Below are 19,014 nucleotides of genomic sequence, written 5' to 3'. Positions count from 1 at the left end.
ACTCCTCTCCATCACTCTAATACTACACTGGAGCAGTAAAAACACACTGTAATACATGTAACTTTATTATTTATCTATTGAATCACTCACAAAAATCAGAAAATAAAATTATTAGCAAACATGAAAAATTAACCATACATATATTATCTTAAGTACCAGAGCGGGTCAGAACTCGCTACAAGGAGGTATTAACGCCAAAATATGCTTTGTTCATATTTGTTTCTCATTTGTTTTAATAATATGCATATGGAAACATCAATAATAAAAATATATGGGAATACATTATCTTAATATGGAACTACGGTGTATATGGTTTGAGGGGTTTATTATTATTATTATTATTATTATTTACTGTCTGCGAGCTCTTTGGGGTAATTAGCCGAAAAAACTTGACAATGGTTGAGACCTCTCCTTTCCCGGCTAACAAACCTATGGACAAATAAACAGGCTCAAGCAAAAAGGTACACAGAGGCAATATTGCTATTCAAAATAAACACACATATGGTAGGAAAATAAAATATTGTGATCCATATATAAATTGAGTGATAATGAGAGCGGGTCACCCGCTCCACAGGAGTAAATATAGAAAAACATCTCCCACACGAATTCCATTGTCTTTAGCTTATTTGCTATATTAGGAATTCCCATGGGATATAGGATCTGAGGGAAGGCGTACACTGCCTCCCCTATAAGGACTCTTCCATATAATATATATATACATAGTACATGATCTAATTATTACTCAAGCCCTCTCTAGACAATCCTCATGTGGGTCTTGGTGCCTAAGTTAAATACAGATGATAAATTCTTATAAAAAATAATGAAACAAATCCACATAGTATATAATATACAAGAAAAATAGTTTAAGCACAATTATCACTTTTTTTGAGAGCAAAAATAATATATATTATAAATTGGCTGATAAGACATGACCAAAACGTCTTATCATCATGTAAATTCCACAAGTGGAGAAAATAGTACAGTAATCAAATGCTTGACTAGTTTGAGTTTTCTTTGTCAAGTCGAAGTCGACAGTCTTCGACAATCCGGCTTCCATTGACATAAATCAAAGTGGTACCTAATTATAATAGTATTTTAAGATGCCCGCGTAGGAAGTACTATTTGTTCAGTGATAAAAATAATTAATAACAGATTAAACCTAGGTAATCAATTTACCATATCAATAACTATATATCGAGTTATTAAAATATAAAAAGCAGGTTTATTACCAGGAAGAGGGAGTGGTGGTGGCTTCAATCATGTAATATGAGTATATGTTAGCGAGTATATCCTAGGAAAAAAATAATATATCGCTACACTTCCTATACTCGTTGTCTCAATACACCAAGAAGGAAAGGCCTACCTCTCAAGACGAAGGGGGAGACACAACCGTACAAAGGGGGGGAGGGGGGGGGGGCGGACTTTGTGGGGGCGGGTCTGGTGGGTAGACACTACCATGTGTCTCAACATTATACAACACGCTTAAATTCTCAACATAATTAACAGTTTTGGAATCTTGGTAAAAAATAACCTATATATGTACTACTGAATGTATACTAAAATAAATACACCATATGTGTGTATACACATGTATAAATACACATGCTTACATTATTTATATATATATATATATATATATATATATATATGTATATATATATATATATATAAACAAACACATGCATGTGAGAAAAAAAAAGATAAAGAGATAAAGACAGGGAAGAGAAAAAGAAAGAAAAATAGATGGGGCGAAGGGGATTTCAAGATCACTAAAAACTCTAAATGACCCTACTATCAGGATTCGAACCCATGACGTTCAGGATCACCCCCGAAACCTACACAGTACCGTGATCACCGCACCATTGATTGTCTATAAACGGTGCGGAAGTCACAGTACTGTGCACATTTAGGGGGTGATCCTGGACATCATGGGTTCGAATCCTGGTGGTCGGGTCATTTACACACGTGTACACACACATACATATACACACACGCACACTGTACATAAATATTAAATAAATATTTGAAAACGGCAGCAAAGAGACTATGAAATGGGATAACAAAGCAGCATTTGAGCCATACACAATGAGGGGGTAATAATGTAGGGGGTGTGCGCGCCCCTTACAAAGTCCGCACCGGGAGAAGTGTTCGAGGGGGGCTAATGGCACCTTACACATCACGATGAACAATGCCCACAAGAGGAGAGGGGGGAAGTAAGGGGAAACTGTTCTCAACCTCCGCTCCAGAAAATCGATTAAGCACCCTCAATTGCGAGGGGCTCAATCTTGAGTATTATGTTTTTAAAAGGACTTTACTGTTTTCTTTTGAATCGCCTGCTTCAGCGAGTTAGGCCAATGAGAGTGAAAGTAAGCAAGAGTTAACATTTTGGAGACGGGAAAGGTGGTGTTCACATGAAGGTGGGACAGGAGCTGGTGGGTCTCCCCTACAACCCCCCCCTTTAGTGCGCGATGGGTGTGTCTACCACACAACCAACACTGTCGAGAGCTACTCTTATACACCACTGGTCAAGACCGTGAAAAAATACTACTGGGTAATGACAAAGATTCAAAAGATAATCTTTTCCTTCAAAGATTCAAAGATAATCTTTTCCTTCTTTCATTTTTTTTCATATATTTCACATCCAGCACCATCTGTGGCAGTTTTTTTGGGATTTTTTGTATTTTTTTTTTAGTCTTAAAATGGTCACAATATCAAGTTGACATAGATACTACCGAGTAGAGTATATGTTATTGCTTTCTGGTTAAAAAGTGAAGAGAATGCATGTGTCAGAGGTGTTGAGATAATCTTCTACATCCCGCTACGGGCCACAAGGTTCAACAGTCTGGTAGAATCAGGATTGACACCTTCCCATCCGCTAAGACAATGTTATATGCTGGATGCATCAAGCTTGTACCTCATACTTTCAATCGTAAATTTTTGTGTAAGTAGTAAATCTATAAATTTTATATAATCTGAATTCATAACATAACTCTGAAATATGAGCATTTGTTAATTAAGCAATAAATTATCTAATGTAAAAGCAAAAGGTCTGTTTGCATTTAAACAGCACGTAACAGCCATCTGCACACAGCTAGTCAGGAGCCTTCACAAAGTTTACAATACCACCGTGGTCTACAGACACCAGTACACTCCTGTAGTATGGTCTACCCCCACATGCCCCGGCTGGAATTCAGTATTCCCTGAGAATTACAATGCACTAGACGCTCATAATTCTCCATGGCAAACTGACCCCAACGGCAACGTGACTTGCAGACCAATTTGCCAAGAGAGGGATTAACCGCGTCATCATTGTGGAGGGAAGATAATCAAGGGTCACCTGATGGTGGGTTAACAGCAATTCCTGGCTCTCTGCTCAACAGGTCAACAACAAACAAACTCGTAAATGAAGATGAGCGCTCTTTAAGTCACACGAATAAAACAATCATCCTTAAATTATAAAAATTAAAAATTAAACAACCATTCTACTAAATTCACTTAGGAACATATAGCTAATTATTTCAACTACAAAAATAAAACTAAAAGTATCAAACACTTGGCCTATCAAATAAAAAAATACCATTATTAGGAGAAAATCAGAGGTAAGCATTATACAATGCTGCAGAAATAATATAAAATAGCAAGAGCCAGAGGCTCTGCTTGCTTCTTACATCATTATCCTCCGGGGACGCAACTTGCACTCAACAAGAATTAAGCAAAACATTAAATGCAACATGGTATGAATGAGCCAAACAAACTGGGGGAGGGGGAATGAGCAGGCAGATAAGGTGTGGCTGGCAGACCACAAGTGTGGTCGATCAAACTAAAGACGCAGCAGGCGGCAGGAACAGCATTTTGACAATATCCATTTGGTAAGGGGGAGGGAGCCACTAGCTGAATGGTAGACTACTAATACACAGGTGACCCAACTAGCTCCTCGTACAGCAATCCTATGCCTCAACAAGCGCTCCCTCATAACCTTTCTTCCTAGATTCTCTCCTCGACCATGACAAGTGAATGAAGATTCATGGTACACGTGTTCTGTCTCTTGTGTACATCGCACGAAACATGCAGAACGAAGCTATCGATAGGAGGAGTGCGAGGCGTGTAGGTTGGGCGTGGTGGGTGTGGTGTGGGAGAGTGGGGGTGAAGGTGCCACACCCTGCCACCTACACCAACCCCATCCACCCTCCACCTGGGCCGTCACTCGCGGAGATATATTTTGGGGGGCTACTCTTTATGCTCGGGTTTTCTCACATTTTTATCATCAGCATTATAAAGAATATATTACCATTATAACTATAAATATTTATTAACTATTGATGGCCAGAAAGATGCCGAGGGAGGACGCCCAGCGACCCAACACGAGATCTTCAATGATTCTAGCTTTCAACATCAGTCCTCGGAAAGGAAGAACAAAGCTGCCTGCAACACGTGAAGCCAGAGAAACAGGCCATAGTGAACAATGGGCGTGGCGGCGCAGGTCCCTTGGCCTCCAGATATAAGGCAACAATACCAAAGAGCACGAGAAGAGGTCCACTGACTGACTCTAGCCCGGACCACCATTCATCCTGTGGCCAGAAACGCTAGCTGCCTCAGATTATTAAGGCAATAAAACGGGCTATACCCTAAGTCTGAATATTTTGGTTTACTTGGCAACCCATGGGTATGGAACAAATACTGCAATAGAACAGCGTCTGGGTTTAGGAGAGTGGTAATCGAGCCATACGTCAGCCTTACATCTGAATACTGGGAAAAATAATGTGGCGCATTGCAGCGATTACCTACCCGCTGGAAGAGCTGTGTGCTGGGGGAACTCCCACGTCCCAACACCACTCGAATTGAGCGTGTGAGAGGCGTCGGTGGGAGGCGGCAGGTAGGGAGTTCACTACAGGGACTCTCGAGCCCGCAGTAACACTACCAGGACTCCCAAGCCCGCAGTAACACTACCTCGCCACAGTCGCCCCGGCTCCACCGTACATAATCGCTTGCAACGCTCACAAATAATGAGCATATGCTTTTGGCCTTGCGAGCCTCCCTGCTGCAACATGCGTGTCGTAGTAATCCTTGCTACAAGCTGCAATCTTGCATGATCCAAAAATGTTTCCTATAATCCGCAAAAAATCCCCTTTATTAATACAAACTATGAACAATTTTAGCATTAATTAATTAGTCTAGAAAATTTGTTTTTATTCCCAGCCACAAAACAGAAGAGTAGACAACTCTCCCTAAGTCCAGAAACCTTTTGATCAATGGATTAAATGTTTATCACAACAGAAAACTTTTGACGGATTATCAGATAAAAGACCTTATACTCTCAAGTCTTTGCGGCAGAGATTTTATGTATTACATAGGCCTACAACATTATTTGATATAAACTCTAAAATATGGCATATACCAGATATAATAAAAGTCTGCTTATAATGATTATTTCTCCACTGTGACAATCTAAATAGGGAACTGTGGGAAGGTGGTGCGGTTTGGTTGGCTGGCTGGTTGCTGCCGAATTAAGACCAAGCGAGGCCGCTCTAGCTGGTCCAAATAGACGTCACTGAGACAAAACTAACGTAATCTAGGATTCCGGCAACGCCTCCTCTCACCACATACCATTATAGAAGTACGAACGCTCAGCTCTATCAGAATATACTTGATACTCAAATATATATATATATATATATTATTATAGGTATATAGACTATGATGAGTGGAACTTGCGGGGATATATGACGGGAAATAATTGTCTTCGGATTTTTTTGTTTATTATTTTCTTAAAACTTCCTATCAAGGCGTCGGGACTTGGTGATTACTTTCATAAAGTGATTATAGCTTACCGATCAGACATTAGTCGTCCACATACCCCGGCCTGCGCCACACTACCTTTAAGAACCACGGAAGAAATACTCTCATTCAAAAAATAAATAAATAAATAAAAAAAGACGATAGGTGTCCCTGCAATAAAGTTATTATTGAAATATTTGTTATCATACAAAATACTGAGCAGGTGCAAGCCAAATAACAATCCGTCCTAAACTTGAGGGTCAACCAAAAGCACCTTTACCCTCCCTTCCCCCCCACCCCAGCAATTTTGACTACATTGATTGCCAGATCCAACTGGGGTTGACGTCGGCTCACTCGTCCAAAACAGGACAAGACTTACAGCGGGTGTGTGTAGCAGTGCTCTCGTGTCCTTGTGCGTCTTGCATGCACGCACGCACTTCCCCGAATGTAAGGGACTACATTCTACACGAGTCCCTATATTCCCCGAATGTAGGGACTCATCACGATCAGCACAAGATGGTCATGACTACCACTCTAGACTCTTCCCCTCGCATGCACACCTACAACTATGCGCCAGAATGACACACGTTTGTGACTCTGAACCTTTTATTTTAAGGCAATACTAACCTCGTTTGGAGGCTTCTTGGTTACCACTGAGCATCTATTCGATCCCTGAAAGTGTTGGGCTTGATTTAAGATTGTCTTGGGTGAATGAGGAGCAAGAGAGTACTTATGGGTGGTGCCGACTGTATATTAGACAACTGGCGAGTCAAGTCTTGGCACTTGCCTATCTCATGCAGTCTTGCCTAGTACATCACCCTTCACATACCGCGTGTATCTTGCACAATGGACTGGCCAACAGTTAATAGGCCGACACATTGTTAGAGTGACCGGGTCGGGTCGCGTGGTCAGCTGCGGAGGGGGGAGGTCTGGGACGAGGGGGCACTGCATCAACACAACTTCCAGCAGTAACTGAAGTAACCTGACCTAACAAGTGTCTCAGTTACATAAAGACTGTGCCAACAAGTTTCCTCTTCCCCAAACTTGACCACTTAAAAAGTTTCAAGCAAACAGGACACCAACTCAATACTACAAACAACCCAACCAGGTAGTTTGTAAGCGGACTGGCTGACAAAAAACTGACTTTCAGGTTATTTTTTTTTTTTTTTTTTTTGCATAAGTGACAAAAAATCTCTTTCAAAATAGTCTAGCAATCATTGATCAATTATTGCGATAAGTTGTGCCCGAACGTAACCCACTACCTGTCATATAGGCGATTTTTCGTCGTGTGTGTGACGGGAGGTTCGCCCTTATGATAGGTGTGTGGCTTACACCCTTATAAACTCCCCTGTAAACACCGTTGAATGCGGGGGAAGCCTTGATGAAGAAGCATAGAATCTTTTTGGTATTTTTTATAATTTTCTTTTATCATCCTAAGTATACACTACGATTTTATGAAAAATTACCATACAATATATACGGCGTTGTAGAAAAGTACAAAAAATAAACTCATTACGGATTAGAGTGCATAGGTATTGTGAACTAACTTATGACACTGACGACAGTTGTTCAACGCTGTACTGGAAGACCCATGGAACGAAGCAGCTGCTGACGAATCATTTCCATCGAGTTCTGAATCAAGGAGAACCGCCCGAACTCAACCATGGGTAACCTCAAGGCCAACCTCTGATTCCCACACGCAACCCTCTAAGAGCTTTGATTGGCTGGCACGAACTGTCAGGTAGAGTTGGCAATTCTGATTGGTGGGTGGTAAATGACAAGATTCGACCTGGTGAGGATGAGGTAGCGTGGAGAGATAGGCCTCGAGGTGGACCTGTGGAGGCTGGGGTTATAGGCAGGGCGGGGAGGACATGCCGACGTGAGGCTTCCACCATAGGCTTAAACAAAATTGAGAATAATTCCTTCCCCAGCCTACATACCACCTATACTGGTGGTGAGTGTGGAGTGCGATGAGCCTTGCCCAACTGGTGGGAGCAAACCCGCACTTTGTGTCCTCTCCGCCTGCCGCCACTACAACACTGCGGGACCTGGACTCTGCCTCCCACAACTATGGGGCGACAAGCATGCAGGTCGGGGCGAAAAAGGTGCTAAGCCACAAGGCAATGCATCACTACTTTTATACTTGATTCTCACTACAGTTTTCAACTCATAAAAGTCCATGGTGCCTCATGCCAGCGAGGGATGTTTGACCATTATATAGGGGCTTGCGTACTTTATGGCTCAGCGTCATTTAACGCCTCGAGCTGAAGAAGAGATCCCCGGCGCAAAACATCAACTTTCGCCGCCGCCAACAGGGGGCATATTCTTGCTGCTTTACCACAGAACGCGCACCTGTTGACACGAGCGAAACCTGGTGCTTTGCAATAGTGAATCGTACACATCACGACAGCAAACACAAAGGCGATGTGGTTTTTTTTCAGCTCTTTATAAAATGAATGAAAAATAATGCTTTCTTTTTTCTCCTCTACATCACGTACATACAATATAGAGATTAGGACACCTAAACTACTCGATTCTGATGTCCTCAGAAATTGTATAGAAATAAAGTAATAAAAATAATTTCTTAGATCACTCAATCTAGGCTACACAAACAAAGTACACGATAAATTTTCCTCTAATAAATCATATATATTAAAATAGATATATGAAAAACTACTTAAACTTTCATCTTTTGTAAATAGCGATCAAGTTGTGCTCTATGGTAAGATACGAGGGGGGGCGGGTATATCTCTATAATCATTATAGGTTATTTGGGAGCAAGAGACCAGGGCTCTCTCGGCTCCTCCACACACTGTACGTCCGTGAGGCATACATCAAGAGGATGGATGTGGGTGGGTTGATCAGTTGGTAAGCAGGAAAGCCTTCACACAAAAGGCTCTCCAGGGAAGGTTGTGGGAGGAGTTAAGAGAGAGCCCTCAGCTCTAATCTCGGCAAACTCTGGTTTCAATGCGACACACTTGCGACAATTTTGAGCCCACAAGCTGCTCCGGCTGACAAAAAGTGACGGAGCAGCCGTAAAGCCTCGGCATTGTTAAGGTGGCGACATTAAAAGATCCATACTATCCCAAGCAGACACTGATATAAAACGAATATAAACAGTTTGGGTGAGAATCGAAAGGGTATAATAACACTTTTTAAACTATTAGTCGGTAATGTTACTCTCCCGCTCCAAGTAATGTCTGTCGCAGATTATCAACCGGCAGTAGTAGCTACATAGGGCAGCAAGATATACATTGTTAATCATAAAATCTTCTCTCCCTAGTGAACAAAATGTGACAAATTTGCACCTATGTACCATCAACGCATGCCTCCGTGCTCCCTTGTAGTATGTCCAGCACATTCACAAATGTACAATCTAATCTGCATTAATTTAATTCTTTTGGCATGAGTGATACAGTAGTGAGGATGCACGGATTATGCCTGGTACAGCGTGAGGGGAACATTATACAGTAAGCGTGGCGAGGGAGGCCCAAGACATTATCTATCCTATCACTGAACATCTCTCTCATACCCTCAAGTCAGGGTACATGCACAAAAGGGTACATTTAAATTACATACATTTTATATTTAGGATAGGTAGAAAAAATATATCAAAGGAACTAAAACACTCAACTGTAAACTTTCATTAAAAAGAAAAGAAAAAATATAAATCTTAGGACAAAAATATATTACCTTAAAAACTAAATATTTTATCCCCTTGAGTCTCCAAGAAGACCCACAAAGATTATCCAATCTTTGTGTCGAGAGCATAGTCAACAAGAGGCAGCGAGACAGACGCAAAGCCTGCGAAACTCCCAGCCATCCTCATCAATAATTGGTTTATCAGGCTTCTCTCTATATATATATCTATATATTTATATATGGTCTTGGGCCGGCCTTCCCTAACGCCCCTGCTTACAATCACACATGGACACCATATCGCTATCTGGTTTAGGGGAGAGGGGACAGGAGGTTAGCATATAATATCCCACGAGGCCAGGAAGGGTAGAGGGGGCCACGGGGAGCGGTGGTGTTCAACAGGATAGGGAAGAGAAAAGCACCAAATACGAGTGTGTTGTGGGAAACACAAGTTCTCGTACTCTTGCTCTCTAGTGTCCTTTACCCCTTATCACCGCCACCCCATGGCCGCCTCAACTGCCACGCCTCGTATATATATACCACTTGTACAAAAAAGGTTCTATAAAATGTGCACGGCGCTTTTCAGTCCTTCAAGTCAGACAAAAACAAACATTATCACAAAAAGGCATTGATAATTAAATATATTGGAAATTAAAGATTGGTCTAGAATACTGATTTTTTCATCTCTATACAAAATAAAGTTTTCACATCTCATAGTTTTTTATTTTCATTTATATATCAATAATGAGCAAGAACTTAGATAAAGCACTATGACTAAGGTAATATCACTGTATTGCTTCCATTACATGAATGCACAAGCAGGTCAACTCTGTGGTCGGTGGCTCAGTGGGCATGGTTGGATGTTCTTCAGAGGCAAGGTTCATGGGTGAAGGATGATGAGGCATTAAGCTGCAGATATACTTCATGTGACGGCAGGTATAGGTAGGGTGAGGTTGTAGGGTGTCAGGGATTGGGTAGGGATAGCAGGTGGGATCAAGGCACGAGTCGATCGTTCGGGTGGGTGTGGGACAGCTTTGTGCTGGTCCCAGCATGTCTATCTGCTGTTGACATAAGGTGTTCCCTGGTCCTGGTGCCTTCCCCAACTACCCACTGGCCACCTGGCCACCCGCACCCCGCCCGAGTGTCTCGTGGGCGGCCCGGCGTGCGGGAGGCGGGCTGGTTGGTGGGCAGCTGTCACGCTCGCATGACAGCTGAAGAGGAGGATATGTAGCATTCGTTGTGAGGCGGCAGGTGGGCTGGACGGGGCGAGCAGGGACACGTGCGGGCGGAGTGTTCAGATCTGGGTGAGCGGGTGAGGAGTGTCTAGCACCGCTCCGGTGATGCCCAATCCACCCAGGCCAGCCCGAGCCGTCCTGAGTACCCAGGAAACAATGGGAGATCGGAGAGGGAGCGTAACCCTCCCTGGCAGTTGTTGGCAGGCAGCGGCTGCATCGAGCACAACGCTGGCCTGCCTATCACAGCCTAGCGACAGCTGTTCTCCACTCTGACTTGAAGGACTTGCGCCACCAGCACCGACGGCTCGGCCACCAGACATGAGCCACATCAAGCCCGGGGCCACACTGTCACCCGAGTCATACCAATAAAAAATGCCTTGCATTCAGAGAAACTGAAATAAAAATATCTTCACACTACTTGAATAAAAAAATTTATTATTAATTTTAAAGATAATACTCTTCATTCTGGAGATATATGCTATACAGACTATTATACTCTATAAGCTGGTGGTGGGGTAGAGGGGTCTGAGGTGCCCATCAGCGCCGCGATGGCCTCTTGCACGCGTAGTTGACCAAGTGGCGCGTTAGGAGAAGATGCGAATGGCCTGAGTGACCTTCATTCGGCAGATTGGGCATTCGGCGGCCTCTGACACCAATTTGTTGGCACAATCCAGGCAGAATAAGTTGTGGCCACAGGGCACGAGCGCTGCTACCACCTCAGATTCACAGCATGTGACGCAACGCTTCTTCTCGTCGATGCCATGCCCTAGCTGGCTCATCCCTGAGACGGACAGCCCCTGGACAGACTGGAAGGCATTCAACTGCTGGCTGAGATCTGGGGTGGAGGCTGGTGAGGACGACGAGGGTGAGGACGTGGGTAATCCACCCAAGCCTCCGGTTAGTGCAGAATTGAGCGACGCAAGTGATGGTGCAGCCCCAAGCCCTGGTGCTGGATCTGAACTGATTCGCCTTGCAGGGGGGTGAGCCTCAAGCGAGGGGGAGAGCCTGGAAGATGGCGGCGAGGCTCCCGATACTGACGACGACCGGCGTGTCAGCGACGATGATAAAGTGGAGGACAAGGAGGAGAAGGTAGAACTGAGAGAGGAACTGGAGCTGACTGTGGAACTCATGTTGTTGCCTAAAGGGCGTCCAAGCTCACCCCAAATGCTGGGAGGAGCTGGGTCAAATGATGGGGAAGAACCCATGGAGGATCCTAGGGACCCCAGTCCTTCGTCCACGCTGTACAGACCCAGGCCGCCAGTCCCACTGCCGTCACTGTTCAGCTTACCACTCCCAACACCACTGGTGAAGGTAGAGAAGAGAGAGGATTCCAGGCCACTCCCCCCCTTATTAGATGACCCAAGGAGAGATGACCCAGCATCTCCCAACAGTGTGAAAGCAGAGTTCAAGTCATTGAGCTGATTCAATGTGTTCAAACTGTTCAGAGTGTTCAACCCATTCATGCCATTCAGAGAATTATTCAACCCACTTCCACTGAGACCATTCAATCCGTTCATCCCGTTTAGGCTGGACCCACTGGAAAGGCCATTGGTGAGACCATTAAGGCCCGTTCCACTGGTAATACCGTTGATTGAGGCAAGACCATTGAGCGAGGAGTTGTTGAGCTTGTAGAGCGACGAGACCAGCTCCGAGGAGGCAGGGCTGAAGAGGTTGTCGAGGCCATGCGAGGGTGGAGGAAAGTCACCATGGTGGCGCGCAGCAGCAGCAGCGTTAGGCTCGTCCTGGTCCAGCAGACCTCCCGTGCGCATTGCGATGTGTGCCTCGATCTCCTTCCTTGCCTGCTCCACAGACTCTGGCAACCCTGTCACTTCAAACACCGGCTCCTTGTCCCTTGAAGGCGTGACGATATAGGTGTGCGTTTGCTGTTGGATGCGCTTTATGGTAGCTCCCTTGGGCCCGACCACCAGACCCACCACGCGGTATGGGACGCGCACCTGTATGGTAACCTGACCAGGCACATTGGTTGGTGGCCCGGGCGCCATTGACCCATTCAAGTTGTTTTTACGGCAGGCGCGGATTTGGCTGAAGTGTTCAGCAGCTGACAGAATCTCCCGTTTGGCCATTCCTACGTCTTCTTTGCGACCTGCAAGAAGGTACGATACATCAGTATACAATGCATACAGTCAAAATTATTGGACTTAAAGTAAGTGGTGTATTTGAAAGCACAGCGCCACCGTAATGGCAATAATTCGTTATAATCTTACACAATAATGTTAGACTTATGTTACTGGAACACTTAGAAAACATCTGGTCAGCATATAATTGTACACAAGTCAAGGTCAGGCGTGAAGGGTTATTAGATCAACCAGTGAATAGGCTTAATATAAAACACCCCCACACACCGTCCCCATCACGGGCTAGTCATGCCCGTGCCACCTCTTTGATGAAGATTAATTAAGCCATCCATCAATCAATCACCTGCCCCCCACACACCTAATGGATCAAATCAACAGACTGCCAGTTTCCATGGGCCAACCCCCATCTGAAATTAGAACTGTATAGCCAATGTGTATAGCATCAGTCGAGGACTTGACCTGACCAATATACACATAGTCAACCAGTCACAGAAAACTTTAATTCCAACCCATCTTCCTCTTTAGACGATTTTTATTATTATTTTTTAACTATGTAGACCAGACATGTACATTGACGTAATGGACAGTTACACAATAGAATTTGGTACTCTTCACTTTAGCTTTTTTATTTTTGTGTTTGACTATGAAGCTAAAAAGCAACCTTAAATATTGAAGGATCAGGAGTAACTGACTATTTTGAGACATTCCAAGTAACTTTATATGCTTCAGTGGTGCTTATACACTGGTGGCGGCCGCTGCAGGTCTTTGCATATACTCATTGTAAGTTGACCAATCCACACACTAGAAAAAGAAGGGACGACGACGTTTCGGTCCGTCCTGGACCACTCAAGCCGATTGTCCCATCATCAAGTCGATGAGAATGGTCCAGGACGGACCGAAACGTCGTCGTCTCCATTTTCTAGTGTGTGGATTGGTCAATATACTTCAGCCACGTTGTGACTCCTCGTCTGCACTCATTGTAAGCCTCAGTCGGGCTTATGAGCCCACAAGCCCTTACATTGTACAGGTGCTGCCGTAAACCAGGTCATGATGGACACACGGCCCTGACAGCATCAAGTTCTCCTTAAGCCGGAGATCAGGATCAGATCGAAAGGATAATTTTCTCTCTGAAATGGTTCACAACGAGAAGCTGACAGCCTCGTCTACCCCAGCCTCTAACGTGTCCTCCCTCCCCACCAGCCTGTCCTCCCTCCCACAACCTGTCCTCCCTCCCACTAGCCTGTCCTCCCTCCCACCAGCCTGTCCTCCTACAAAGAACGTCGCTTTTCGCTCATACATACGGAAAAAAATTGTCGTACTAGGAAAATGGAGGCGGCTGGCCAAAGTGACGTACTGTTGCGTTTTCAGTTTAGAGTCCTCTGGTAGATTAGGATAAGGGGGCACTTTTAATACGACTGTTTCTTGACGTTAGAAGGTCCACTCCTTCCTCAGTGACAAGCCGGCCTCAGCTTCTGGGGTCCCCAAGGCGAGTAGTTATATCACCCCAGCCAGACCTTCTAAGGTCTCCCAACGTCAAGAAACAGTCGTATTAAAGTACCCCCTTATTCCTAACCCACCAGAAGACCCAAAACGAAACTCAACAGTACGTCACTTTCGCCAGCCGCTTCCATTTTCCTAGTACGACAATTTGTGGTCGTATGTAACGCCTACGAGCGAAAAGCTATGTTCATTATAGGACAGGTTATACATCACAACCATCGGTGGCTTTAACTAACCTACCCGGGGAGCCGGTGGCTGAGCGGACAGAACACTGGAAGCGTGATCCTGTTGTCCCGGGTTCGATCCCACGCGCCGGCGAGAAACAATGGGCAGAGTTTCTTTCACCCTGGTGCCCTGTTACCTAGCAGTAAATAGGTACCTGGGAGTTAGTCAGCTGTCACAGGCTGCTTCCTGAGGGTGGAGGCCTGGTCGAGGACCGGGCCGCGGGGACACTAAGCCCCGAAATCATCTCGATATAACCCTCCCTCCCCTCCCCAATATACAACCCCTAAGCCTCCAACAGCCACAATAGCGACGTGTTATATTTCCACACATTGTCATGATGACGTCCTTCCTCTTCACCGAGCTGGCCACCAACCTCGAATCACGACAAACTAGTCTAGCATGGAGGGGGGAGGGGTATGAGAGAGGGGAGAGGGGGCAGAGGAGGGGTATGAGCGAGGGGAGACGGGGAGAGGAGGAGTAGACGAGGGGGGGGGGGGGGGGGGAGCGATGCTGAAAGTGAGAGCATGGTGGTGAGGGGTTGGTGTGGAGTGAGGGGGGGGAAGGGGGTTACCTTGCCATTGATTCACAGAATCAACCCCCCTCCCCGCGGTCCTCCCTCCCCCTCTTTCACTCTCTCTAACACACACACACACACACACACACACACACACACACACACACACACACACACACACAGAAACCCATGCTTTAATCAGAATTGCAAGTTAGCAAAGCAGCTAAGTAAAAGGGCATGGAGAAACTATAGAAACAGAACACTAGAGAGCAGAGAAAGATACCAGTGTCAGGAATGAATATGTCAGGGTGAGAAGAGAGATAAGAGAGGCAATATGAAAATGACATAGCGAGTAAGGCAAAGACTCAACCCAAACTGCTGCACAGCCACATCAGGAGAAAAACAACAGTGAAGGAACAAGCAATGAGACTGAGGATAGGGGCAGAGAGATTCACTACAAACGACAAGGAAGCGTGCAAGAAACCCAATAAGAAATTCCAGGAAGTCTTCACCTCAGAGCAAGGAGAAGTCCCAGAGATAAGGGAGGGAACACCAACCCAGACACCATTAGAGTAGTTTGTGATTACTAGCGGGGAGGTGAGGAAGCAGCTGCTAGATTTGGACGTGACAAAGGCTATAGGCCCGGATGGAATCTCACCATGGATTCTAAAGGAAGGAGCAGAGGCTCTGTGCCTACCACTCTCCATGGTGTACAAATCACTGGTAACAGGTGAACTGCCAAAAATTTGGATAACGGCCAATGTAGTCCCAACAGACAAGAAGGGTGATAGGCAGGAGGCACTGAACTACAGGCCAGTGTCCCTAACTTGCATTCCATGCAAGATGATGGAGAAGATAAAGCGAAATAAGCTAGTGGAACATCTGGAGTGAAATAACTTTGTAACAACATCAGCATGGGTTCAGAGATGGCAAAATATGCCTAACAGGTTTAATTGAGTTCTATGCCCAGGCAACAAAAATCAGGCGAGAGAGCTGGGCAGACTGCATATTTCTGGACTGCTAGAAAGCTTTTGACACAGTACCACACAAGAGACTAGCGCACAAACGGGAGATGCAGGCTGGAGTGAAAGAGAAGGTACTCAACTGGATAAGGGAGTACCTAAGCAACAGGAGACAACGAGTCAGTGTGAGGGGTGAGGTCTCAGATTGGCGAGACGTTACGAGTGGAGTACCGCAGGGGTCAGTCCTTGGACCTATACTGTTTCTGGTATATGTAAATGATCTCCCAGAGGGTATAGAATCGTTTCTCTCATTGTTTGCTGATGATGCAAAAATAATGAGGAGGATCAAGACACAGGAAGATAGTAGGAGGCTACAAGATGACCTAGACAAACTGAAGGAACGGTCCAACAAATGGCTACTAAAGTTCAACCCAAGTAAATGTAAGGTAATGAAACTAGGCAGTGGAAACAGGAGGCCAGACACAGGATACAGAATAGGAGATGAAGTCCTTCACGAAACTGACAGAGAAAGAGCTAAGAGTTGATATCACGCCAAACCTGTCTCCTGAAGCCCACATCAAACGAATAACATCAGTGGCGTATGCGAGGCTGGCTAAACTCAGAACTGCTTTCAGAAACCTGTGTAAGGAATCCTTCAGAACCTTGTACACCACATATGTAAGACCAATCCTGGAGTATGCGGCCCCAGCATGGAGCCCTTATCTAGTCAAGCACAAGACGAAGCTGGAAAAAGCTCAAGAGGTATGCCACTAGGCTAGTCCCAGAACTAAGAGGCATGAGTTATGAGGACAGACTACGTGAACTGCACCTCACGTCGCTGGAAGACACAAGAGCTAGGGGGAGACTATGATCACCACATACAAAATTCTCAGGGGAATTGACAGGGTAGACAAGGCTGGATTATTTAACACGGGTGGTATGCGAACAAGGGAACACAGGTGGAGACTGAGTACCCAAATGAGCCACAGAGACATTAGAAAGAACCTTTTCAGTGTCAGTAGTTAACAAATGGAATGCATTAGGCAGTAATGTGGTGGTGGAGGCTGACTCCATACACAGTTTCAGGTGTAGATATGATTGAGCCCAGTAGGCTCAGGAACCTGTACACCAGTTGATTGACAGTTGAGAGGCGGGACCAAAGAGCCGGAGCTCAATCATTGCAAGCACAATTAGGCGAGTACACACACACACACACACACACACACACACACACACACACACACACACACACACACACACAGGCGCTGTACTGTCCCTCATGAGTACAAGGGCAGTGTTGACAAATCTTGCATGGCCTCTTACGCAATGGTGACAATTCTCACTCTGCACATCTTCATTCAACAAATTCCCATCAGTTCGGAGATTTGCCGTGTCCTCTATATTGTCTACTCTCATAAAAATGTTCCTGTCGGCTGCAAAGTATATTGTACTATAGTGTGTGTCCTTGTCTATGTCCGATATGAGGAATGAGTGTCCAGCAGAGAGAGAGGCCTTTCGCGTCACTCATCTTGTGAGTGGACACACCGCCATAGTGTCAGTATTGGGCAGCGTCACTCATCCTGTGAGTGGACACACCGCCATAGTGACAGTATTGGGCAGCGTCACTCATCCTGTGAGTGGACACACCGCCATAGTGACAGTATTGGGCAGCGTCACTCATCTTGTGAGTGGACACACCGCCAGTGACAGTATTGGGCAGCGTCACTCATCCTGTGAGTGGACACACCGCCATAGTGACAGTATTGGGCAGCGTCACTCATCCTGTGAGTGGACACACCGCCATAGTGACAGTATTGGGCAGCGTCACTCATCCTATGAGTGGACACACCGCCTTAGTGACGGTATTGGGCAGCGTCACTCATCCTGTGAGTGGACACACCGCCATAGTGACAGTATTGGGCAGCGTCACTCATCCTGTGAGTGGACACACCGCCATAGTGACAGTATTGGGCAGCGTCACTCATCCTGTGAGTGGACACACCGCCATAGTGACAGTATTGGGCAGCGTCACTCATCCTGTGAGTGGACACACCGCCATAGTGACAGTATTGGGCAGCGTCACTCATCCTGTGAGTGGACACACGGCTATAGTGACAGTATTGGGCAGCGTCACTCATCCTGCGAGTGGACACACCGCCATAGTGACAGTATTGGGCAGCGCCACTCATCCTGCGAGTGGACACACCGCCATAGTGACAGTATTGGGCAGCGCCACTCATCCTGCGAGTGGACACACCGCCATAGTGACAGTATTGGGCGGCGCCACTCATCCTGCGAGTGGACACACCGCCATAGTGACAGTATTGGGCAGCGCCACTCATCCTGCGAGTGGACACACCGCCATAGTGACAGTATTGGGCGGCGCCACTCATCCTGTGAGTGGACACACCGCCATAGTGACAGTATTGGGCAGCGCCACTCATCCTGCGAGTGGACACACCGCCATAGTGACAGTATTGGGCGGCGTCACTCATCCTGTGAGTGGACACACCGCCATAGTGACAGTATTGGGCAGCGCCACTCATCCTGCGAGTGGACACACCGCCATAGTGACAGTATTGGGCGGCGTCACTCATCCTGCGAGTGGACACACCGCCATAGTGACAGTATTGGGCGGCGCCACTCATCCTGTGAGTGGACACACCGCCATAGTGACAGTATTGGGCAGCGCCACTCATCCTGTGAGTGGACACACCGCCATAGTGACAGTATTGGGCAGCGCCACTCATCCTGCGAGTGGACACACCGCCATAGTGACAGTATTGGGCAGCGCCACTCATCCTGCGAGTGGACACACCGCCATAGTGACAGTATTGGGCGGCGCCACTCATCCTGTGAGTGGACACACCGCCATAGTGACAGTATTGGGCAGCGCCACTCATCCTGCGAGTGGACACACCGCCATAGTGACAGTATTGGGCGGCGTCACTCATCCTGTGAGTGGACACACCGCCATAGTGACAGTATTGGGCAGCGCCACTCATCCTGCGAGTGGACACACCGCCATAGTGACAGTATTGGCAGCGTCACTCATCCTGCGAGTGGAC

General features: G+C 46.1%; 1 protein-coding gene across 1 annotated transcript in view; it reads right to left on the bottom strand.

Moving 5' to 3' along the window:
• Positions 1–49: 49 nt before the first annotated feature.
• The window catches only part of LOC123754089 (RNA-binding protein MEX3B), a 123,875-nt gene continuing 104,910 nt past the window's right edge, over positions 50–19,014 (bottom strand). Inside the window, exon 3 of the mRNA XM_045736249.2 lies at positions 50–12,753. Within this exon, the coding sequence (XP_045592205.1) occupies positions 11,234–12,753 (1,520 nt within the window). The 3' untranslated portion in view covers positions 50–11,233. The remainder of the gene's footprint in view (positions 12,754–19,014) is intronic.

The sequence above is a fragment of the Procambarus clarkii genome, chromosome 6, assembly GCF_040958095.1.
Source record: "Procambarus clarkii isolate CNS0578487 chromosome 6, FALCON_Pclarkii_2.0, whole genome shotgun sequence".
Taxonomy (NCBI): Eukaryota; Metazoa; Arthropoda; class Malacostraca; order Decapoda; family Cambaridae; genus Procambarus; species Procambarus clarkii.
This window is presented reverse-complemented; position numbering and strand designations above follow the sequence as displayed.